This window comes from Condylura cristata, unplaced genomic scaffold (assembly GCF_000260355.1).
Source record: "Condylura cristata isolate star-nosed mole 26May11 unplaced genomic scaffold, ConCri1.0 scaffold00001, whole genome shotgun sequence".
NCBI lineage: Eukaryota > Metazoa > Chordata > Mammalia > Eulipotyphla > Talpidae > Condylura > Condylura cristata.
In genome coordinates, this window is record NW_004567102.1 from 67,915,389 (window position 1) to 67,941,361 (window position 25,973).

General features: G+C 36.2%; 2 protein-coding genes across 2 annotated transcripts; both read right to left on the bottom strand.

Annotated features, from left to right (window-relative positions):
• Positions 1-7,410: 7,410 nt before the first annotated feature.
• LOC101626989 (trace amine-associated receptor 2) lies at positions 7,411-8,394 on the bottom strand. Its single transcript, XM_004673858.2, has one exon. It carries the CDS (start codon positions 8,329-8,331, stop codon positions 7,411-7,413), a length of 921 nt encoding a protein of 306 aa, XP_004673915.1. The 5' UTR covers positions 8,332-8,394.
• A 15,499-nt stretch (positions 8,395-23,893) lies between these two features.
• TAAR1 (trace amine associated receptor 1) lies at positions 23,894-24,910 on the bottom strand. Its single transcript, XM_004674118.1, has one exon. It carries the CDS (start codon positions 24,908-24,910, stop codon positions 23,894-23,896), a length of 1,017 nt encoding a protein of 338 aa, XP_004674175.1.
• Positions 24,911-25,973: the final 1,063 nt, after the last annotated feature.

The following is a 25,973-nucleotide window of genomic DNA, read 5'->3' on the forward strand; positions in this document are numbered from 1 at the left end:
AAAAAAAAAAAAAAAAAGAAGGGATACCGCACAACATCATGAATAATTTCCAATTTGGATCAGTGTCTTTTTTTTTTTTAATGTAAGAACAGAGGTGGGGTTCAGAGGTGAGGGTGAGGGATGTGAGAGGATTAACCAGAGTCAGAGTGGGGAGCAGAACAGGCAGATCTACTGATGTACACCACTGAGGGGAGCAACAGGCAAGACAGGAGAGGTCTGCTGTGCCATGTGGGTAACCTCCCTGGCTGGGAACGGAACTCATACCACAGTGGCTGGTGAGAGCTTGAGGCTCTAATCCCTGAACAAGCAGGGAGGCCCCAGATTAGTAGCTTAATATAGCAAAGGCTGAAATTAATGAAAATTCATGACACTGAATTTTTTTTTCATCCTCTCATGTCTAATAGGGTATGAAAATATACAGATTATAGTAATAAAGACTATTTGGAGTCATGCAAGGGATGACAGAGAAACTGTATTCAAACATAGCAATAAAAACTAAGCTAGAAGAAAAAGATTTCTTCTATAAATATATTCTTTAGCTATCTATATAATTTATGCATCATAACATCAAAAAATGAAAATAGTAACCAGCATGTAAACATCTGATTATTATTCCAAATAGCTCACAGTTCACAAATAAGCAAAGCACAAAGCAATTGGCGACTGGTAGCGATGACATCTTGAAAAGGGTTTCTTCTTACAAGCAGAAACAGGGCAAACAGTTAAGTGACAATACAAAAACAGGAAGAACAGGCAGAGAAATCTGCATTTCAGAAAGCCATGGCAGGAAAAGCAAAACTTCAAACCAAACCAAACAGTTGTCATTAGATATCGATAATAGCATTATTTGAAAACTAGCAGAAAAGAATCTTCACTAAAATTAAATGTTCAAGAATGTGTTAGAAATAGTGGACCTGTGAAGAAATTATTTAAGTAAGTCTTTATCAAGAGCACCTGTACCTTGTCTTGTTGAACACTCAGGGAAAGATCTGGAAATGCTCCGTGGTAAGAACAGCAGATGTGGCCTTGCATCCTCTAAACATATCTGGCTTGCGCCCTCCGTCTACAATGCACACACCCACTCTGGCCACGGCAGTCTCTGTCTTGCCCTCACAGTGCCTTGACTAGCTCCCCTTCCTCTGCTAATTGCCAGTTCCTTCATCTCTGACCACTTCAAGGCTCAGCTCAAATATCATTTTCTTCTAGAAGCCGTTTTGACTTTCCCAGCTGGAGATAATCTTATAAAATTATAGACTATGTGATGGCCCAGGATCTTATAGAGTGGCGGTTCCGCGTCATCTTACAGCTGATTTTGATTTCAAGTATTTTGTTTCCGCCTTCAAGCAAACACTTAACTATCTCAGCTGTAATTTTTGAGAAACAGCCTCCCATTAACCTTCTAAGCCTTGTAGCCCTTAATACAGAGCTGTTTATATAAGGCAGGCTAGCAGTAACAGCTTGTTGAATTAGATGGGAGAAATTGAATTCCCACAAACCATGAAACCTAGTTATTATGCTGTTAAGAGACATCTGGTTTGAGAAAGATTAAAATATTAGGAAAACACTAACTACTGTTTATAAAGTAATTAGTAAACGTTTCCCCAAAACAAAGTCTTCTGAATGAACAATGAAATTCCAGGTGTCCTAAAGTTTCTAAATTACTCAATAGGCATTATTTTCCCTAGATCATATCAACTCTTCTGTGTAAATGACCAAGTTCTGGAGGTAGCCATTGCTTCTGAACACTGGAGCTAGCATTATTATCTTGCTTCTGTTCCAGTAAACTACCTATCACGAACATCATTGCTGATCATGGACAATAATTCATTTCTGACATATCTGAGAGCAAGAAAGTCTATGGCTGTATCTACTTACAGTTTCTCCCATCTAATTCTTGTTAATCAGAGTGTCGTTCATAGACTAGCCATGTCATCATCTCCTGGGGACATATTTGGAAAGAAAAATCTCACATCTACCCTAAAATGTGCACCTTAGTAAGATACCTCTGTTATTTGTCCATCCATTCAATTCAAGATCAGTTCTTGACAGTAGAAAAATTGCATTTTTAGTTTAAGCACTTTTTGCATCTGAAATGAGTGAATAGTTCTCAGGAGCAAACAGCAATATGTCTTAAATAAGTGCTTCTTTCAAGATGATAAAGTATCAAAAATGAAATCTGTAGTATTTGGTAGTGAATTAAATAGTACATACGAATTTTTTATTAAGATATAATCTCTAAGAGGAGTCCATTTTGGCATTATCGAAATACGTAAATACTTTACACTTACTAAATCATGGCTTGCATACTTCTTCTATTTTGCAAAACCATTTTTATATACAACCATATAGAAACTTATAAATCTTACCAATAAATTTCAATGGAAAATTAAAGGCTTTTCTTTAACTTCTATATCATAATTGTTTTCTAGTTACAAAACAAAAAAAAAACCTACCTTCTCTGTTGTAGCTTATTTGCAAGAATTTCTGGTTTGCTATAAAATTTAATTTATACTGTTCCCTTATCTTCAAGAGAATAAGTAATTTTTTTTAAAAAAGATAACATATTCAATGATTTTTATTGGCCCACCCAGTACCTTCCCTATCCTGAAAAGTTACTTGTAATTCATTGAGTATCTTCCATAGCCCTTACAAGCTTGACAAGGAAATTCTGGAAAGAGTGGTGTCAAACATTGAAACATACAATTTATATAAGTTTTTGTCTACTCTCAAGAGGACTAGAGTGGAGAAATGAGATCCAGGAATTCCAAAAGAGGAACTAACTACAGAGCCTCTGGGGAGAATTTCTCTTTTCCTCTCTCTCCTGGGGAATATTGAAATATTCTGTGTATTTTTAATTCCCAGTTTCTTTTTTTCCCAAATGAAAGACAAAAATTTCACATTGATATCATGATTATTTGGGTTTCATTCTGGGAAGAGAAAGTACTGAACTGTCTGTGTATAAAAATATATAAACATGTGTAGATTAAATCCAGTGTTGACTGATAATCAAAAAGAGATAATTATCTGACTCATAAAAGGTTTCCTGTTTACACACTGGTTCCCACATTTAATGTGTTATTGGAGTGAGAAGTGAGTCTTCACATTTAAATCAGTCTTTTTGTTTGATGCAAACTCTTAGTTAAAAAAAAAAAACGGAGTAAAGCTACTTGAAGTATCACAAATCTTAAAAAAAAAAGTTCAATAAACAGAAATAAACAGAATACTGTGAAGTCGAGAGTGGGTTCAAGTCATGTGTCTATAATTAATTGTAAAATCAGGACAAGTCACTTAATCTCTCTGGATTTGTTTTCCATCATGCAACTTCTATAAAATTATGGGTGTAAAGGGGAGACACTGGGAATTCTGAGATGTGGGTGTAGGACCAGTGGGGCCGAACGGGAGGGCAATAGTGCTGAGTCTTGATCACCCTCTTCCACTAGCAAACAAGACACATGGTTAAGTTCTGAACTGAAAAAGTGCCATGGAAAGGCAGAGTGAAAATTATGTTTTCGTGAAAGGGGATTAACTGAACAGAACTTTAAGAAGGGGCTGGTTGAGGAAATGAGGTTTTAAAATATGACTAGAATCTAATACAAAGAGAGAAGAAGCAGCATAAGAAATTTTTATTAAAACTCTTAGTTAAGGGCCCTCCCTGGTGGCGCAGTGGGTTACAGCACAGCACTAAGAAGCTAAAGCCACTTCCACATGAGTTGGAACCCGCCTGCCCTGGAGGTGATCTACTTGGAGCCGAAGACCTCTCCCAACTCGCGGGCTGCTCCCCTCAGCGGTGTACTTGGTCAGTGGGCCTGTTCTGCCCCCCACTCTGTCGCTGGTAAATCTTCTCACCGCCCCTGCACCTCTGGCCTGTATCCCAGTTCTGTATTCATAAATAAATAAATCTTAAAAAAAAAAAAAAAAACTCTTAGTTTAAAAAAATAAAAAGAAGTAAAGCTATCATGAATCTCAAAAAATAAAATAGCTCAGTAAACACAGAATACTGGATAAGAAGTCCCACGTCAATTTTTTTTTTCACCCACTGCTCCTCTTAACAGTGTATTTCAGTAACTCTGCCTTTTCTGTTTCCCCTCTATCTGGTGAATCCTCTTACCTCCTGCATGTCTGGCCTACACCCCAGTTCTTGTATGCATGAATAAATAAATCTTAAAAAAAAAAAGGATTGCCAAATAGAATTATTACTACCCACCACCCACCTACCACACCTACCACATTAGTTCTCATGTAAGCCACAAGCTTTAATGATTATATTTTGGTAAATTAATTTGTTTGCATTTATTTTGTATTTGCAGTTTCTTTTACTTTTTCCTTCTTTTAAAGTTTTATATATTTATACATACAAGAATTGGGGTATAATTCAGAGGTACAGGGGGGTGAGAGGATTCCCCAGAGACAGAGTGGGGAGCAGAACATGCAGATTGAGAAGTACACTGCTGAGGGGAGCAGCGGGGGTCAGGAGAAGTCTGGTGTGCCATGTGAGTCACCTTCCTGGCTGGGGATGGAACTTGTCCTGCCGTGGTCACAGCTAGCTTCATAGTGCTGACACTGAACCCCTTGCACCACCAGGGAGGGCCTTTTTCATCTTCTCAAAATAGCTCAACTATTTCACCTCTACTTCATAATCTGAGGGAGGGACCAACGTGCCTGCAGGCCAACAAGGATAGAAGGTAGTAGAAGGTTTAAGCTGTTTGAGGCAGGACCAACGTGAGCCAGGTAGGCAATAGACTAACATTTAAACAGACATCTGAAAGTGATCACTTCATTGTGATCTTTGCAATGGACTAAAATCAAAGCAAATCTGAGAACAGTAGTGACAACTTTTCCATAAAGAGAAAAAAAGTTATTGTGTTCATTAATAGACTGTATATGGAAGAATTAAAAATATGTCAGTGAAAGTTATGTATGTAAAACACTCACAAGTACACGAATAAATATGACTAAAATTAAAACTTCATAAGCATATTTACCCTCCATGCAGGCTCTGTGTTCTGAAATGATCTGTTTTCTTCTGCTCCAGTTAGCATTTCATGAGAAACATTTGTAGTCCATGCTATACTGAAGCCATTCATGCCCACTTGCAAACGTAGATTTGTTACAGAATTTTGAGTCAGTTAACCTTATGTTTGTAGCTTGAAAACAGCTAATAAAGACTTAACTGTGTGTACATGTAACACCACAGAAATTGTTGAATTCTACATATCCAGGCTTTTTTTTTTTCTTTTCCCCAGAGCCAGCTGTTCAATTTCTATCGCTGGTTACAGCTGATTTCACTAGTTATTAGTAGGTCTCAACTTACAGTTAAAAATGCACCAAATAACAAATATAAAGTTTCCACTCCCCAGAGGGACCCCTATAAATAGTAGTTTTCTTCATTGCTTCCTCTTTCCACTCATTTATTATTTAAATATACTGCATAGTCATTCAGCAAAAACAATGATGGATTCAAGACACAACTTCTGGGATGTACTTAACATTTATTAAAAGTGCAAAGACTAAAGACCTAGACATAAGAACAGAAACCATAAAATACCTGGAAGCAAAGATGGGCCAAATACTACCCAACATACACTTCAGTGACATCTTTAGAGTACCCAATGCAATGATAGCGAAGACAAGGATAAATAGATGCAAGTTAAAGAGCTTCTGTACAGCGAAAGAGACATTACAAAAGACAAACAGACATCCCACTGATTGGGAACAAAAACTAGTGATAAAGGATTGATCAGAAAGATATACAAAGAACTGATGAAATACAACAAAAATAAACAACCCCATCAAAAAATGGGCAGAAAAGCTAAAAAGACATTTCTCCAAGGAGGAAATGCAGATGGCCAATAAGCATATGAAAAAATGTTCAACATCACTTGTAATAAGGGAGATGCAAATTAAAACCATAATGAGATACCACCTCACCCCAGTGAAAATGGCACATCTTAAAACAACTAGCAACAACAAATGTTGGGAGAGGATGTGGAGAAAAAGGAACTCTCCTGCACTGCAAGTGGGAATGCAAACTAGTACAACCACTATGGAAAACTGTTTGGAGGTTCCTCAAACTGCTAAACATGGGGCTTCCCTATGACCCAGCAATCCCACTCCTAGGTATCTGCCCAAAAGACACAAAACCACTAATTCTAAAAGATACTTGCACCCCCCCATGTTTATTGCTGCATTATTTACAATCGGAAAGACATGGAAACAGCCCAAATGCCCAAAAGTGGATGACTGGATTAAAAAGATGTGGTACATATACACGATGGAATATTACTCAACAACCAAAAAAAAGAAATACATGTCTTTTGCAGCAACATGGATGGAGCTGGAAAAGATCATGCTTAGTGAAATAAGCCAAAAAGAAAAGGAAAAATACAGAATGGTTTCACTCATAGTAGGAGTATAACAAACCAGGCGAGAAAATAATAATAATAATAATAATGAACACTTATATACCAGAGATAATTTATGGGGGTGGAGTGGGAAATGGGAATGGGATCAAAAACAGTGGGGGGAGGGAAATGCACTGGACCTTGGTGATGGCACATGGGTGATTTGGTGATGGAAGCCCAAGGGAATTACAACTGAGATGGAAAAATGCACAAAATGATGTAAAAATGAACTATTTTATTATTTTTTTAAATCCATTAGACATTAAAAAAAAAAAGTGAGAAGACCATTTCACAGTACAAAATGTGGATGAACCTGAGGAAGAAAGACAGGTACTAAATAGAATTCTCCTACTAATAAGGTAGAAATTGCCAACTACTATGAACTAAAATAACACACGAATGAAAATATGGATGAAGTCTATGACCTCAGTTACACAGTTTTCATTTTTCTTTCATTTAAAACATACTTAATCTCACAAGAGTAAAATCTAGTGAAGTCTTCACTCAGCTAATAAATGATGATTCCAGATACAATATGCCTTTGGAAATTATTTCTGCATTACTTTAATTTTTCACTGTTGATGTTGCAAAATACACTTGATTAGGTGCTGAAAAAGACAAATGGAAAATGCGTGTGGTGGTGAGAGCGGAGAACAATTCTCAAGCTGAATTTGTGTTTTGATCCTTCTAAACGGTATACAAGTTTTTGTGTGTTCCTCATTCTATAGTTTCCTCTTCTCTTTACCTTCTTCTTTTTCTCCCATGCCTGGAAGTAGTCAGTGTATGAAATATTCTAAATTGAAGGGTGTTTGATTCCAGGTAGTTCCAGGAGAAATGCCTTTTTTCCTCTAAAGTGGATGGTTTCCATGGAAACTGAAATCTCTCTCTCTCTCTCTCTCTCTCTCTCTCACACACACACACACACACACACACACACACACACACTCAACTTGGCTTAATTCTTCTAAATGCCAATCCTTTTGCTTTAGTTCACCCATACAGGATAAGTCTATTCAGTTTCTTTTTGAGTAAACAAATTAGTATTGTGGAAATGTGAGCTGAAAATTTTCCCTAGCAAAATGTACTTTAGCGCTTTGCGAAACCAGGGATAGAAGAAACCATATATTAAAGGATTACATGTGGAATTAAAATAGCCAAGCCATGTCAAAGCATCAAACAAAACTACAGGAGTAGAAAAATTCAAAAAGGGATCTAATAAAATTGTGAAGAAACAGGGAAACCAACATAATAAGAAAACCCCCATCACAATTCCTAAGGTTTTGGCTGCTTTTTTGTCTTTCCTCATTTGGTTATTTTGATTTTCTGGCAAATTATTGATTGCACGGGCATGTTTTCTGGATACTGCAAAAATCTTGCCATAAATCCCCACCATCACAGACCCAGGAGTGAAGAAACCTGCCATAAACAAGGTGGTCCCCCAGAGCTTGTTGAACATCACGGGGCAGGAACTAGAACAAGCCACTAAGATACTGTAGCCTTCTATTCCATCTGCATAGGCCTCTGAGAAGACCACCCCAAATGCAAAAGCTCCAGGGACTGACCAGCAGAAGAGGAGCATCCGTTTAATGGCTGGAATGGTCATGTTAGTGGAATAACGTAACGGGTAACAGATCGCATAAAATCTGTCAATGGCCACCGAGCAAAGATGGAAGATGGATGTTATGCTGAGCATCAGATCAAAACTATAATGAATCCTGCAAAATGTAAGCCCAAAATACCAGCAGTTCTCCACTGATCGGATCATACTATAAGGCATGATGGTGAATCCCAGAAGGAAATCAGTGACTGCCATGGAGAGGATGAGAAAGTTGGTCGGTGTATGAAGCTGCTTGAAGTAAGAAATGGAAATGATCATGGCGAGATTGCCAAACACGGTGATGAAAATGGCTCCTGCCATAAATGAATACATGGCGGCTCGTACACCAAGTGACTTTTCATTTTCTGGGCAAGATCTTTTTCCATGTTCAGAGCAATTTAACACTTCCTTCAGAAAAAAAACAAGAACACGGCGGTTTTGTGAGATAATAGATAAATTATTGTTTCATATAAATCTTCAGATAGAAACTCAAAGACAGAATCCTTGAGAAAAATATTTGCACTGAAATATTTATGATCTCAGAGGGGCTTCTAATGTATATATAGTATTTCTCTTCCGTTCCCCCTAATATTTTCACAGGAAAGGGTAAGGAGAAAAAAAAAAAACAGAGGTGATTTCAGATTCTCCCTGTCTGTTAGCAAGTTTTTCAGGTAGTTATATTCTTGTTAGCCACCTGCTGCCCAGGTAAGCATCACCTGGAAGAAGAAAATACTGGGAGAAACTGCAGTGTTAAGAAATAAACTAGAGGCCCTTCCTGGTAGCGCAAAGGGTTAGGATGCAGTTTTAGTCGCTTCAAGGTGAGTTCAATCCCCTGCCCGTAAGTGACCCACCTGGCGCTGCAGAACTCTCCACACCCGCCCACTGCTTCCCTCAGCAGTGTACTTGTAGCTCTGCCTGTTCTGCTCCCCACTTTGTCTCTGGTGGATTCACTCACCACCCCTGTTACCTCTGGTCTGTACCCCAGTTCTGTATGCATAAATAAATAAGTCTTTAAAAAAAAACTAACTACAGGGACAGAATACTAAAAACAAGGGAAAAAAGGATAACCTATAAGAAAATACCAGACTGTCAGCAGATATAGCAAGAGAAATATCATAGGCATGAAAAAAGAAAGAAAAGAAATAGAATAGAAAGGAAGATTCTAATTACCTTCAGTTTGCTTATTTAAAGGTTTAGCAAAGTCAAATAACATTTTGTGGTTTGTTTTAAATCATTTTATTTGCTAGACTATAAAGCTAAGAGAAATAATTATTTTCATGAAGCCATCACAAACACACACATATTTCTGTACTGTGGGCAATTCCATGACTGCATTATGTATTTGATGAGTTCATCAGACAGTACTTTAATGTAAATTCTACTTAAGCATCATGTTTCTCTGCATGTATTTGGCATGTTTCTTGCATGTGATATCCACCAATGATTTGAATTTTCAGTGGTCATATTCTTCAAATCTTTCAGTTTGTGAAAGTTAAATAAATAAAAATTGTGTCTTTATTCTTCAAGTGTCAGTTTTTTTCTATTTTTAAAACCCATTCATATAAACACAGACAAATATATGAATTATAATTGAACTAAATAGGAATTTCTGTTTCTCAGAAAATGTGAATAAAATCATGAACATTGTGATGAGTAGTTTTCTAGACTGTCTTGTGCGCTCTCACTACTTCTTGCCTTGCCTTTAAGTTTTGCCAAGGCTACTGTATTAAATATTCCTCTACTTCAGCAACCACTTATTAAAATTTTTAAGGTACTTTGCAAAGTGCTTCTACTGCTAATCATGTCTTCTACTTTCCTAATTTTGCCTTTATTAAACTATTGATTTCCTTCAGCTTTCCAATTTCTAAGAAAATACAATATTAATGAATTTAACATATTGAACATATTAGCACAGCATCTATAATGAGAAAAAGGTGACTACCTTCCTCTCTTTCCTTTCCATCCTTCTCCCTTCACTCTTTCCTGTTGGAGATGAACGCCACATTTAAGGATACATTTCACCAGAAAAAAAAAATTTCTCCTGGCTCTCCCTGGTGGCGCAGCGGGTTAAAGCACAGCACTGAGAATCTGAAGCCACTTCCGCATGAGTTCGATTCCCGCCTGCCTCCTGCCCGGGAGGAGACCACATGGCGAGCCAGACCTCTCCTGACCCGCCCGCTGCTTCCCTCAACAGTGTACTGCTTCCCTCAACAGTGTACTTCGTAGATCTGCCTCTTCTGCTCCCCACTCTGTCTCTGGTGAAGCCTCTCACCGCCCCTGAGCCTCTGGCCTGTACCCCAGTTCTGTATGCACAAATAAATAAATAAATCTTTAAAAAAAAAAATTTCTCCTAAGAAAGCAATGGATACTCTGGTTTCTCTTCAGATGGTATAAATCTTTTGCTTTTAACTAAAAAAGTAATGGAATGGAGTTGTATGTGAAAGCCCAGGAAGCCACCTTAATCTTCTTTCACTCAGGTGAACACTTATGAAGAAAAAACCCTTTATAGGATTCTAAATCTTCCTCCCACAAAACATTGTACTGCCAAAATGTACCATGTGATCCTGTTCGCATGTTTAAGAGACTCTGCCTTTTATTACAAGTTTGTTTTAAATTCTGCAGCTCCATTCTTCCACATTCTTCCACATTCTCTCTGCACATCACCAAGAAAAAAAAAAAAAAAAGACTCAAGGTCTCACATTTACTGCATTACTAGGGAGACCAACTGCTTCTTACAAAAAGCTAAAGGAGGGGCCCTCCTTGGTGTCTCAGCAGCTGGTTGAAGCTAAAGCCACTTCTTCAGGAATTCAATCCCTGCTGTGGTGGAGGAGGGGTGAGGGTGTGCAGACCTCTCCTGACTGCCCCCTACTCCCCTCAGCAGTGTACTTCATTGATCTGCCTGTTCTGCTCCCCACTCTGTCCCTGGTGAAGCCTCTCACTGCCCCTGCACCTCTGGCCTGTACCCCAGTTTTGTATGCATAAATAAATAAATCTTTTTAAAAAATTAAAAAGCTAAAGGAAGAGAAAACACAGATATGTCTTTCTTAATCTCTTCTCACATACCTGTTGCATGGTAGATGCCATTCTTTACTGAAGGAACTTAATTTCTTTGTTTCTTCCCTAGCTATTGTGAACATTTATATCGAACTGCATGACCTGAGCTATGAGCATTGTGCTGCTCTATAACTTACCAATTACTCTCAAGAGAATAGGGTCTCACATTAAAAAAAAAGAAGAAGAAGAAGAAAGAAAAAGAAAAACACCTTGGCCATTCTAACGCTGAACAGCTTAATGAGTGTACACCACTTCTCCATCCTCTCAGGAGTCTCTGCTTACCAACGTTTTCATCACCTATAGCTCTGTAGGCTCTAAGTTGGCTATTGTATGACATCTATAAAAGAGAATATGAACCGCTGAGTTCTTGGTGACCCTAAGGAAACTGATCCCAGTCGCATGGATGGGATCAGGGGTTCAGGTAGAAAAATGGACATGTGCTTTCCATCCCTTGAGGGGAAATCTGAGATTGTCGTGTATTTATTGTCTCACATTCTAGTCACTGAGAGAAAATTTTACCACTCATTATTTGTCTCTCTCTCTTTTAAATATACAAAAATATATAGGTTTTTTTTTTAATCTTGAACAAAAGTGGATTTGATTGAATGAGTCCACTTACATGCAGATTTTCTTGTAAATAGATGATACAAATTTATGGTTCCAATAAATATGGGATAGTACTATGAATGTTTTTCTCTAGTTTATTTTACTGTAGGAATATGGTGTATAATGCCTATACAAAATATGTATCAGTCAACAGTTTGCTATAGGTAGGGTTTCTGGTCAACGGGAAACTAACAGCAGTTAGTTTGGGAGAGAGTCAGAGTTTATACTCAGACTTTCAACTACGATCTGCCCAGTGCCCTTAACCCTGGCACATCTAGGATCAACTGCATACTACAGAAGTACCTAAGAGAACACCTCTTATCTACTCTCTTAAATTGGGAGGAAAAAAGTATAACTGTTATCTATCTAAGGAAATTACATACTCAAGTATCTATGCTTTGTCTGTGCTCTATATTATGAAAGTTCATTTTCACGGATGTTTTGCTTCAGGAAGCAGCACATGTGGATGAGGCAAACCAAGGTGTCTAGAAGAGTTGGTGTCCTTCTTGGGTTAGATGGAGGGCTAATGTCTCTGGGGAATCCTCTCACCTTCCCTCCTCTTGGACCGCTGGCCTACACCCAGCATTTGCATGCACAAATAAATAAAATAAATCTTTAAAAACATATATATGTAGCTGTTCCTGGGTCAGTCCCTCTTAGCGACACTTCTTGAAGAAGATAATAAACAAAAAGGAATCCCATTTCACAGTCAGTGAATGTTTATATTTATGCTATGATAAGAAAATGCATGTGAAAATATTTTTAAAGAAAGCTTTATAAATATTGCCACAATTGTTATCAAAGTAAAACTTACTTTTTAACACTTATTTTTTTAAAGCTATTTATTTTAACAGATTATATGATCATTCAGAAATTGCCAGCAGTTCTTATCTCCTGGATAGTAAGTAAGTTTAGATAAAACTTCTTGGTTCTGTAAAGAACCATTGTCTTAATTATAGAGATTAATCATTGTCTTTTAATTATATAGATGGGAGATAAGTAATAAGGAATGTTGAAACTTAAATTTTTATTTTTAAGAGCTAACACAAAAGACTTATCTTACCTCCTTCCTTTTTAAATTTCACTGCTACTGGAATATATATCTAATAAACCAAAAGTTGCCATTTTTAGACTGGCTGTCAAGAAATGACCTTAGAACTTCCCAGAGTGAGACTGACCATATGGACCCAGTGGTATAGTCAAAACCAAATCCTAGGAACAAGATATGGGTGAGGCTTGAAACTCCTCTGAGCTAGTTTCTCTAACTCGAAGGCAAGATTTAAAGATCAGTGAGTATGAATGTAGTAAGCTCCCTTACTCCTTTCTACCTCTTCAAAGGTGCAGCTTCCCCCTGGGGCTCAGATCTCTGCCTCACCACACAAGGAGTGACGTCAGGCAAAGTGGTGGCCACCTATTTTCAACAGTGACACCTTGTGGTAGTTTGAGACAACTGAATATTTGGAATCGATCTTCAGAAAATGAAACCCCAAAATCCAAAGGGAAATGGGACGACTGGTGAATTATATAATAATATCAAGAGACATAATCTGTTTTTGTAACTCACGCTGACAATCATGTATCACTAATACAAGTGTTCACAAATTTTATTGGAACTCATATGTGCAGTGTTTGAACTAATCACAATTGATAATGTGGTAAGTCTTGCTTGGTTTAATATAATGAACTCCTGCACCTGTGAGTTAGATTGACACTATATCTATATACTGCCTTCCTCCCAGGTTACTACCATGTTTATCACCTCTTGATGAGTTAAGTGGTTTTATTGTATACATTGCACAACTAAATAAAAGTATTGCTGGATTTAATTGATGTTAGAACTCTGTATAAAATGGATAGCATGTTTGTTGTCTTTTGGAATTTTTGGTGGGGACATCTATTTTTCCACTTAACTTTATACTCTATGCTGCAATAGTTCATCCATTTTCACTGACTTATTGGTTTGTATTTTCTCATCTTAATGGATATTTTGATTATTTGTAGTTACTTTATTATTGTGGACAGTACTATTTTGAGCACACTAGTGAAAGTTTCTTGGTTCATACAGTCAAGAATTTTTAATGAAGATGTAATTGCAAAGTCAAAAATATGAATATGGATATCTGACTTTGTTTTTCTAAAGATTTACTTATTTATGCGTACAAGAACTGGGGTACAGGCCACAGTTCCAGGGGGTGAGAGGATTCACCAGAGACAGAGTGGGGAATGGGACAGGCCGATTGACTAAAATACACAGCTGACGGGAACGGAAGGCAAGACCAGAGAGGTCTGCTTTGCCATATGGGTCATCTGTGCACTGGCTGTGGATGGCTTCATAGTGCTTTGCTTTAACTTTTTGCTCCACCAGGGAGGGTCCCTTGATATTTGGCTTTGAGAGACAAAACAGGTTGAACTCCAAAATGGCTGTACTAGTTTACATTCTCATAGCCATCATGTAAAACTTTTTTTGTGGTATTGTGCTACTGCTGAATCTTGTAGCAGGCTTCAAGCCTTAAGAAAGAAAATGACCAAACGACAAAGAAAAATGAACAAACAGTGAGAGATTTTAACACAAAACAGTCAAATCAGTAGGATTTAAATAAGTTAGATCTAACGAAAATATGTACAACACTTCACAAAACAACAGCAAAATATACAATCTTCTCAGGCACACACAAAACATGCACAATACTGATGAAATATTGGGAATATATTGGGACATAAAATAAAGTCTCAACTGGTTTCACAGGACTGAAATCACACATATGAGTCTTTGAACATAAAGCAATTAGAGTGATTCATAAAACAGTAATAGGTTATTAAAAATTCGCTTTAAATAAATCAATGATTAAAGAAAATATTAAAATTATAACTTACTTTCAAAATGGACAATAAAAGGAGGTTACTAAGGTTTGAAAATGGCAACTAAAATAGATCTGAAGGGAATTGTTTTTCTCTTATTGATATAAAAGTGACTGAGAATAGGGGGCCCTCCCTGGTGGTGCAGCGGGTTAAAACACAGCAGTAAGAATTTAAAGCCACTTCAGCATGAGTTCGATCCTCACCCCAGAGGTGATTGACATGGCGTGGCAGACCTCTCCTGACCTACCCGCTGCTCCCCTCAGCAGTGTACTTCGTCAGTCGGCCTATTCTGTTCCCCACTCTGTCTCTGGTGAAGGTGAAGCCTCTCACTGCCCCTGCACCTCTGGCCTGTACCCTAGTTCTGTATGCATAAATAAATAAATCTAAAAAAGAAGACTGAGAATAAACTAAATAATTATCAAAATTATTATTAGAAAAAGAGAAGTATAATATCCAAAGAAACAGAAGGAATGAAGAACAACATGCAATAGAAAAGATCAACAGCCTCCAAAAATCCTTTAAGGGTGAAAATAATATTTGTAATGAAATAAAAAACAACATATGAATACCCATTACTACATATATAGAAAATATTTTAAAGGTAATAAAATGATATTATGACCAACTTTATGTTAATAAAATTGAAAACTTGTGGAATGAACACATCTTTGGGAAAATATAATTTATAAAAACTGACTCATGAAGAAGTAAAAACAGCCTGTGTGTCTTAGGAAATTCAGTAATTTTGGTTGAAATATAATATGCTTGTATAAGAGAGATAGGAGATACAGAAAGAAAAGAAGAGAGAACAAAGCACATGTCTTCCATGTGAGCCAAAGAATTTAAACGGTAGATGTAAGTAAAACTAAAACTACTACAAAGTTATTTGAGAATGATATACAGCAGAAAGACATTTAAGCCAGGGGCAAACATGTGGTTAAATGAATTATTAGCTAATGTGTAGAGAATGAGCTAGAAGATTTAAGACTTAGAGATATGACAAACAGACATCTAGAGAAAGGAAGTCATGAATGCACTTCGTTTATAGGGAGTTTGAGGTTATAAATTTCTAAGGTAGCAAAACTGACAGTCCCTCAATCAGAAATATTTTAATGTAGCTCTCTACATAATAACATCAGAAAGATGATTTGATATATTAAGCATTGGAAAATTTGACAATTTATTTGATTTTTTTTTTTTAAAGGGAACTTCAGGAGTGAAAACTATTGTAGGATTTACCCAGAATCCACAGAGGGAAGGTTAAGACCTGAATTAAGGCCAATGCCCACCCTGGGCTAGATATGGAGAGTAGGAGGAGTCAAGGCTTACTCCCACATTTCCCATGTGTGCGGTTCTAAGGATGGCAGTATCACTCAGTGGAGTACACGGGAGGGAGAAGATTGAGTAACTGGGCATAATTTAGTTAGTTTGGCACATAAAGAATTTTGGGCACCCACTGAAGAGATGTCCCATAGGCAGACAAAAACACTGATTTCTCTTACATAGGTTTAGCCAAGCAAAAGAGAAATGAGGAGAAACATTAGGAATATGACCATAACGATGAACTCCAAAGTTTGTTATTATCAGTTAAGCAGAAAAAGTGATGTATAATGCTATGATCTGTGCTCAAAATTGGTAGTCAGGGGTCTGTCTCTGCAAAGAATTACAAACTAGGCTAAGACTGACAAAATGAATTATAAATACTAATATTACTAATGATACATCTTTAACTTGTTGACCATGTACTATGTATTTTATATTGTACATCACACCAAAAAAAAAAAATCAACAAATATAATCTCATTTCCTTTTCAAAAACCTGATTTCATTTCCATGAAAAAGTCACAGGGATAGATAGCATGTTGGTATTGTTTGCCTCAGTTAACATAGTGACTGGCATATAATAGGTGCTCAGGAAACACTTGTCATGTGAATGATTGGAAGATTCAATGAATGAATTACTCCTCACAAGCTTGGATTTTACATATTGCACATTTTACAAATGAGATCATTAGCATGTAATGAGTCTTCATAAGTTGCTTTCTGCTGTTGAACATTGTTAAACAGCTAAAAATCAATGTTTTACTGGTTCAGGCCAATATGTTTACACAAGTAGAGATTGTGGTATATTTTGTTTGTGGCCTTATTTAATGGTGGTAACAGGAGTGATGAAGAGGATTTACATAATTCAATAACTTAGACAATGGCCACCATTATTCACTTCATTTTCTTTATGTAGAGGTAACCTTTGTTCTAGCTTTACATACAAGATTTGACATTTTGGGTAATAACCCCTCTAGCCAAATGTATCATTGTAAAACAAGTGTTAGTGTGGTACTTTATTTTACTGTAGTTTATTTTATTGTCCCTTATAAGATGAACCCCAGAAGGAAAAAAACCAATGGATCATTTATGTGTTTTTCCTTATTCATCAACATTTTATAATTTTTTCTAAAAGGGAGAATTTACAGACAGGATGAAAATCTTAGGCCCTTTAAACTAAAGTTATCAGCACATTTCAAGTATATGATATCATTATTTGCAAAGTGGGCTGTTTGTTAAAAGTGTAGTCTTGAGAGAATTGTTAATAACAGTAATTTAAAGTGTTGATTGGATATTTACCAATACCCATCACACTTTATTTATAGTTGGATACTTCTAAGCCTTAGTCCAAGAACAAGCAGCATTTTCCTCTCTTTGCTCTCATTTGCAAACTTCTCAGTAAATAGAGACCAGAGGGCATTATTAACACATCTTCCCTTCTGCATAAGTCTTGATGGGAAATAATTTCACACTGAAAATCATTGGGGATGTGATTGTACTTAGTGACTATAGGAAAACAATTATCACAGAACATTATTTGCAGAACCAATTGTTTGGGGAATTCTCAGGTTATTAAGCAAAGGAAAAGTGTAAAGATGAAAAAGAAAACTTTAGCTGATGTAAGCGAAGCAAAACAGAGACTTCTGTCTCAGTCTGTCTTCATACTTAATGTAAGCATGCTTATAGATTCAGCATCATGAGCAAAAAATACCACCTAAGGTTTAGAGGTTTTTAAATAGCTTTGTTCAAATAATAGCTGATAAATATTGGAGCCAGAATTTAAACTGACAGTGCCTGGCTCCTAAATTTGCCCTCTTCAACACAGATCACCTTCCTAACATGTTTTGAATACTTTTTACGTCTTTAGAGGTGCCCATATACTCAAACACCTATGTTGAAAAACTCTGGATAATGCATATATACCTTATTTTAAAGGAGAGTCTTTGACCTGACTCTTGCATTATTTGGATGATCATTACAGCTCCCCAGCAGTAGCTGTCGGTTAGAAAGGCTGCTTTGATATATCACATTGTGAAAAAAAACAGTTTTAGAGTTTATCATCTCAGGAGTTGTTTATCTAAATTGTCTATTTATGAACAAGAAAGTTTTTCATTAACAAATCACTGTGAGCAATTTGACTTTAAGAGCCATATCCCATTAGTTGATAAATATGCTGAGAACTTTTATTGTGTGAATTGATGATTCTTAGGGGAGGTGCTGAGTTGATATGATTTCACTGTAGAACTAACTTCAGTGGAAAATCATTCCATCTGAGCTAGAATATTAGAGCAGCATAAATTTGCTAGAAGTTGGGAAAGGGAATTAATTGGAGGGAAGAGAATAAAAGAATGTGAAGATCTCTTATGACACATTTATTTCTTTTGAATACTTTTTTACATTTTTATAGCTATCACATACTCAAAAACCTGTGTTGAAAAACTTTGGATTTTATATATATAATATATCATATATATAAAACTTTATATATATATACATATATAAATATATAAGCATATACTTATATAATTTATACACACACATATAAATTTATGTAATTTATATAAATATATACAATTTATAATTTATTCATAAATATATTATATACTATGTGTGTTATAATATATGTATTACATATAATTTTAAATTTTATTTTAAATTTTATTTAAAAATATACCTTATTTTAAAAGAAAATCTTTGACCTGACTCTTACAATATTTGGATTATCACAGCACACAAAATATCTCTGATATAGTCCCAAATATTTATACTTTGTTTAGTTTCTCTTGTCATAGGAGATGAATCCATAAAGACAGCTCTAAACCCAATGTTGTAGTGTGTCTTGCCTATATTATCTTTTATGTATTTTATAGTCTCAGATCTTACATTCAAACCTTTAATCTATTCTGAGTTATTTTTTCTATGTGGTGTGAGATAGTGGTCAAGATTCATCATTTATCATAAGGCTGTCCAGTTTTCCTCACACCATTTGTTGAAGAGACTTTCCTTCCTCCAGTGTGTACCCTTTGGTGTAGGGTAACTGTCATATAGGGTGGGTTTATTTCTGAGCTCTCAATTCTATTCCTTTGTTTTGTGTATCTATTTTTATTACAGTACCATATTGTTTTGACTGCTATAGCTTGAGAGTATAATTTTAAATCTGGTACTATAATGCCACTTTTCTCCTTTTTTGTCAGTGTTTGTGTATTTCAGGTATTTTGTAATTTCATTTGAATTTCAATAGCGCTTGTTCTGTTTCTTTAAAGAATGCCATTGAAATTTGATAGCCAATTCACTGAATCTGAATATAGCTTTGGGCAGGATGGCAACTTGAATAATATTGATTGCTCCTGTCCATGAGCAGGGAATATTTTTTATTTATGTCTTATTCTATTTCTTTAAACAAACTCATACAGTTTTTATTGTATAAGCTCTTTACCTTCTTTTTTAAATTTACCACTAGGCATTTTATTCTTTTGATGTGGTTGTAGATGGAATTGCTTAATTGATTTCTTTTTCTTTTAGCTCATTGTTTGTACAGGAATATAACTGATTTTTATAAATTTATTTGTAGCCTGCTACTTTACTATACTGTAAATAGTGATAATTTTACTGTGTCTTTCCCAGCTTGCATTCCCTTGCATCTGCACAGTGAAAGACACTATCATTAAAATCAAAACAGATACCCTGCTGAATAGTAGAAGATATTTAACATCCTACACCTTTCATAAGGCTGATAGTCAGGCTATATAAAGAACTCTTGCAACTCAGCAAAAAAAGAATACGTGATCCAATTTTTAAAATAGACAGAAATCCTAAGCAGACATTTCTTAAAGATATATATAGATGGCTAGTAGACACATGAAAAAATGCTCATCATCACTTATGAGGGGAAAGAAAATCAAAACCACAAGATTCTACTTCATCAGTGAGAATGGCCCATGCCCAAAAGGCCAGAAACAAGGATGTATCACAAAAGGGAACTTCTTAGTAGGAAAATAAGTGGCTTCACCCTTATGGAAAACAGTATGGAGGTTTTTTATTTTTTTGTTTTTTGTTTTCAAAATATTAAATACTGGCCACACAATGCAGCAATTTCATTCCTAGGTATCTACCCAAAGAAAGCAAAAATACTAATCCGAAGAGCTATATATACTCCCATGTTCATAGTACTGCTATTCCCAATAATCACATCATAAAAACCTAAGTGCCTAAGGACAGACAAATGTTTTAGGGAGATGTTGTACAGACACACAATAGGATACAGCTCATCTAGAAAAGAAAGAAAAAATAAATTTGTGTCATTTGCAACATGTCTAGAATTAGAGGGGATTTTATTGAGTGAAATAAGATAGACAGCTAAAGAGAAAAGACAGATATTTTCACTTATATGTGGAATACAGAGTAGCAAAACAAAGGATCAGAAGAATTAAAGCGATTACAAAGCCTGGAAGTCTGATTATGGAGACCATCAGTAGGGTAGGAAGTGGCAGCAGGATGTGGATGTGGACAGGACCCCGGTGGTCTATGCTGCAGGGGTATGGCCACCTTGGTGGAGGGTCACATACATGTAAATGGGCATAACCTTCTACCTCTGAATCACAGACAGTGCTGCAAACCAAAACAACCTTAATTAAAAAAAAAAAATTCCCTTAAATTGCTTTGTTGTTATAGTCTGCCAAATTTAAAAACAAATCATCCTCTGAGAACATTTAAATAGTTAATGCTCAAGCTCTGCTGACAGTAAAACTAAACTAAATGATTCACCAAAATTTACAAAGGATTGAAGTTCAACAAATATTTATGACATTACTATCTTCAAGGTAGGTTGAAAATAAGATAGATTATCTAGTTCACTGTTCTCTTAAAATGGCACTACTTTTATTAATAAATTGAGGCCAATAAATTCATTCTGAATATATTAATTTTACCTCCTCTTGATTATAAATATACTAGAGGGGAGGGGGATATGCCTGGTATGGCAGGGGTTAAAATCTCAGTGCTATCAAGCTAGCTACAACCACTGTGGCCTGGGCCTGACTTCTTTTTTCTTTTCTTTTTTTTCTTTTTTTTAAAGATTTATTTATTCATACAGAACTGGGGACAGGCCTGAGACGCAGAGGGTGAGAGGATTCACCAGGGACAGAGTGGGGAGCAGAACAGGCAGTACATTGCTGAGGGGAGCAGTGGGCAGGTCAGGAGAGGTCTGCCTTGCCATGTGGATCTCCTCCCGGGCAGGCAGGATCAAACTCATGCAGAATTGACTTAAGCTTCTTAGTGCAGTGCTTTAACCCACTGCGCCACCAGGGAAGGCCCTGGGCCTGACTTCTAACCTGCTAACCGCAGCCAGGTAGCTAGCTCACATAGCATAACAGACCTCTTCTTGTCTTGCCCACTCTTCCCCTCGCCTGAGTGTTTCCTCTGTTCTGGTCCCCACTCTGTCTCTGGTGAATTCTCTCACTCTCTGCACCTATGGCTTATACCAGTTCTTGTATGCATAAATACATTTTAAAATATTTAAAAAAAAAAAAAAGAAGAATGACAGGCCCTCCCTGGTGGCATAGCTCTAAGAAGCTAATGCCACTTCAGCATGAGTTCCATCCCCACCCCAGAGGTGACCACATGGCGCGGCAGACCTCTCCTGACCCGCCCCCTGCTCCCCTCAGCAGTGTACTTCATCAGTCAGCCTGTTCTGCTCCCCACTCTGTCTCTGGTGAGTCCTCTCAACCACCTGCACCTCTGGCCTGTACCCAGTTCTGTATACATAAATAAATAAATCTTTCAAAAAAAAAAAAAAGAATAACTATTGGGAAGCGGATAAAACTTAGTTTTGTTTAAAGATTACATGATTATGCATAATAAAAACCCAAACAAATCAGCTGGAAAGCTACAATAAATTGCATAGAAAACATACAATTTTAAAAAGGTTTGTTCGAAATAAGCAAGACACACAAATTACAAAACATCTAAGAATAATTTTTTTAATGATTTATTTATTTATGCATACAGAACTGGGGTACAGGCCAGAGGTGCAAGGACAGTGAGAGGATTTTCCAGAGTCAGAGTGGGGAGCAGAATAGGCAGATTGACAAGGTACACTGCTGAGGGGAACAGTGGGTGACAGGAGAGGTCTGCTGTGCCATGTGGATCATCACCTCAGGGGCTGGAATCGAACTCGCACAAAAGTGGCTGTGGCTAGTTTCACAGTGCTGTGCATTAACCTGCTATACAACCAGGGAGGGCCCTAGGAATAATCTTAAGAGGAATGTGTGGAAGCATGTGAAGAAAGCCACAGAACTTTCTATAAATTATAGAAATTGATCTAAAAGGTTTTTTCCATTTTTAAATTTGACAAAATGGCCTCACAGAAAAAGTCAAAGTAAACTTTGAAACTAGAAGTGATTCTTGGTAATTTGCCTTAACATTTGCTGACTGAGAAGGTAACTCATAATGTCTTTAAAGTGTAGTAGCACACCTCCCTGGTGATGTGGAAGGATAATTCTCAGGGCTATGAGGCTGTCCATGGCCATGGCAGTGTGAGTTTGGTCCTCTCCTGTATAGCCTGCTGCTCCCCTCAGCAGTGTATCTCAGTAAATCCATCTGTCCTGGTCCTCATTCTGTCTCTGCTGAATCCTCTCACCTCCCCCCAACCTTACACACACACACCTTTAGCCTACACCCCAGCTCTTGTATGCATAAATAAATAAATCTTAAAATAAAGTGTACTAGCACAAAAATCAATCCAATGAAATAAAATGTATAGTCTGCAAACAGACTGCAATAGAGTGAAGATATTACTCTACAAGTTTATCAGGTCTGGAATGGAAACCAATAGACAGGAAGGGTCATTTAGTTTCATTTAAAACTAGTTGACCTACTCTAACTTATCCAAGAGTATAAGTTACTAGTATAACATAAACAAATCCAAATTCTTGGTGCTACTCAGCATGATACAGACTATATGAAGTATATGTAAACAATTCAATTGCCAATTAATGCTTATAATTACAAATGTTTGCTTCCATTAGAGTGAAACCACTATGTTGTCATCTTTTATACATATAGATGACATCTTAACAGGAATGGCGTACCTACTCTGTCTATACCTCTTGTTATTCCTCATGTTTATCTCAATGAATGACTATTCCCCTTTAGATATATATGTAAGGTAAGATCCAACACTTGAATTCGTTTTACTTTGTAACTTATATTTCTAGTCCTACCATGCCAGTTATGACTTTGAAATATAGTGAAATTAATCAGAGATTTTGATGAACTGAGTAGCTAGTAAGAGGAAGAAATGTAATTTAAGTTAGAGTATATCAGAAAGGTATTAGCATTATCTAAGTAGCTGATAATAGGGAAATGATTTAAGAAATTGCTGTCCATTAGGACAACACAGCATTGTACAATCAGCCAAAAGTGAGATTTTTTAAGAATTATAAATATCATTCATTTAGGAAATGAGCTATGCATAGTTTTGTTTTCATTCTGTTTCTATGTGATTTATTGTTTTCAAAAGTTTCTACAAGTGTGAAGGTCAGACCAACTTATTTTAAAAAGATTAGAATCAAGATATTTAAGAACTCAAAGATATATTGACAAAAAAGTAGCGACAGAGTAAGTCATGTATGAACAATTACTTAGTAATAATATTTGAAGTGCCATTTTAGTTAATTTTACAAAAGGACATATATATGCACATAAATGTAATTCTAATTTGCATCCTCAAATGCAGCTCTATAATTTTCCATCACTCAACAAATGAGTCAGATACCACTGTCAATTTCCTGGCAGTTCATGTAAGGACAGGACTTTAAAATGTAGATCCTTAAATTCTGAAATTGCAAAACTTCAATATATATATAGAGAGAGGCAATATATATACTGCAGCTATTACATCTCCAGTAGAAAGCAAATGATAAGTACCAAATATCACTGTACCTTTTTTTACTCAAATAACTGGTAAGAGAGCCTATTCTTGGCACATGTGGTTGGTACTGCACTCCTAAATAGAATCACCAACTACTTTGAAAAGCAGTAAAATATAACAGTTCTATGGGCTTGATTCCAAAAATAATTGACATCTAGATGAATCTTTTTGGAAAATTTTACCAAATAGAATAATTTTCAGTGCTCTTCTGAACCAAGGGTAGAAAAAAGCATAAACAATTGGATTAAAACTAGAGTTCAAGTAACCAAACCACATCAATGCATCACTTAAGGTGGGCGGGATAGTATAGTCCAGGAAAGGATCCAGGACTATGCAAACAAAAAAAGGGCACCAGCATATTAGGAAAACTCCCATCACAATCCCTAAAGTTTTTGCAGCTTTCCTTTCGTTGCTTTGTGAAATTCCATTTTCCCCTTCTAGCCCAATTTGAAGCTGATTTGCATCATTAATTGATCTTGCCTGCCCTTTTGCTATGAAATATATTCTATAATAAAGATACAGCATAATGGATCCAGGTATATAGAAAGAAATCATAAAGGCCAGGGCCCCAGATATTTTACTGAAGAAGACAAAGCAACCATCGCTGCATTGAACTTGATTGTAATACGTCTCCTCGGCTCCTTTGAAGTTTAGGTCCAGAAATATCATTCCAAATGCAAAAAGGGCAGGTACACTCCAACTTATAAAGATCATCACGAAAATAACTAAGAGGTTTATCTTGGTTTTGTATCTCAGTGGGTCACACACAGCATAGTAGCGATCAATAGAAATGAAGGACAAATGGAAAATGGATGCAGTGCTCAGCATAATATCCGTGCTGGTGTGAATCTTACAGAAGAGTTCTCCAAAGTGCCAGTAATGCTCAACAGATCTCACCATGCTATATGGCATGACCAGGAACCCCAGCAGGAAGTCCACAGTGGCCATGGAGTGAATGAGCCAATTAGTGGGGGTATGAAGTTGCTTGAAGTGTGATATGGAAATAACAACGATCAGATTGCCAACCAGTGTGGTTAGAATTATGAGCACCATCACACTGTACAAGGAAGCACGGACATCACTTGACCATTCATTTTTCACGCAGGAACCATTAATTATAGTATGGCCAAGGGGCATCATTCCTGAGGGCTATTCACCAGTATATTCTTTCCTTTGTGGGCTGAAGTATCTTTCTCCAAAATCCATAATCAAGTTAGCCTTTCTTATTTCCAACCCCTGGGAGAAAAAAAAAAAGAGTAAATTATTGGTATTTTGATCCCTCACTTCCAGTACATCTGCCTATTATTTCTTGCTAAAAAATAATCATATTAGAAAATTTTTATTCCAAGTTTAGCTCAATAGTTATGCTCAATGTTTTTTAACATCTACTTAATGTCCCACATCTATTTAATCAAATTTCAGGGTATGTCTTCCTTTTTAGCTCTCTCCATATTCCTCTGGGCTGGCAGCCTAGATGAGAACTATTTCTAGAAATAGAAATCTGAAATATTGGTGTAAAATACATGTAACTTATTTTTTTAGGTTAGAGAAAAAGAAATAATGAATTTTTCATAAACTTAAATCTATGGAAACAGTCTTTGCTTCATGGAAAGTTTTGTGGGAGACACAACTGAAAGGGACATACATACTGCCAAAAATTTGGGGATTAAAATCTGTAACTGATTCTAAATGTGTCTCTATTCAGAATACCCATTATTACATGCTTTTGCACCTGAATATATACATGTATGTGTATATATATGTGTATATATATATACATATATATATATGAGCTATTTTTTACTGTATAATTGATGTGATGGAAAGAAGCTCACCTCCTTTCAATTTGCAAAACACTCATATATACATCCATGCATTATTTAACAATTTGACATCTATAGTATTAACATTATACCTTATGAAAAAGACATGGCATATTTTATTAATCTTCTAATTTTGGTAAATAATTGAAGCTTAGCTCATAAAACCATTAAAGCTGGCATATAACATGAGTTCTCAATTACAAGTGTATACCATTTTTAGCTAATGCAGTTTTTTTCACATTGCATAAAGGATCAACTAAAAATAACTTATTTTCAGGAATATTAAGTTTCAACTTCCATATTAGAATGAGAGATGTCTTAAATGATGGCACCTACTAGTGGAATGTGGGACTGTGATCTGCACTATTAAAGATTTTAAA

Coding starts and splice junctions, on each gene's coding strand:
- TAAR1 (XM_004674118.1), bottom strand. CDS start 24,910: ATGATGCCCCTTGGCCATACTATAATTAATGGTTCCTGCGTGAAAAAT.
- LOC101626989 (XM_004673858.2), bottom strand. CDS start 8,331: ATGTATTCATTTATGGCAGGAGCCATTTTCATCACCGTGTTTGGCAAT.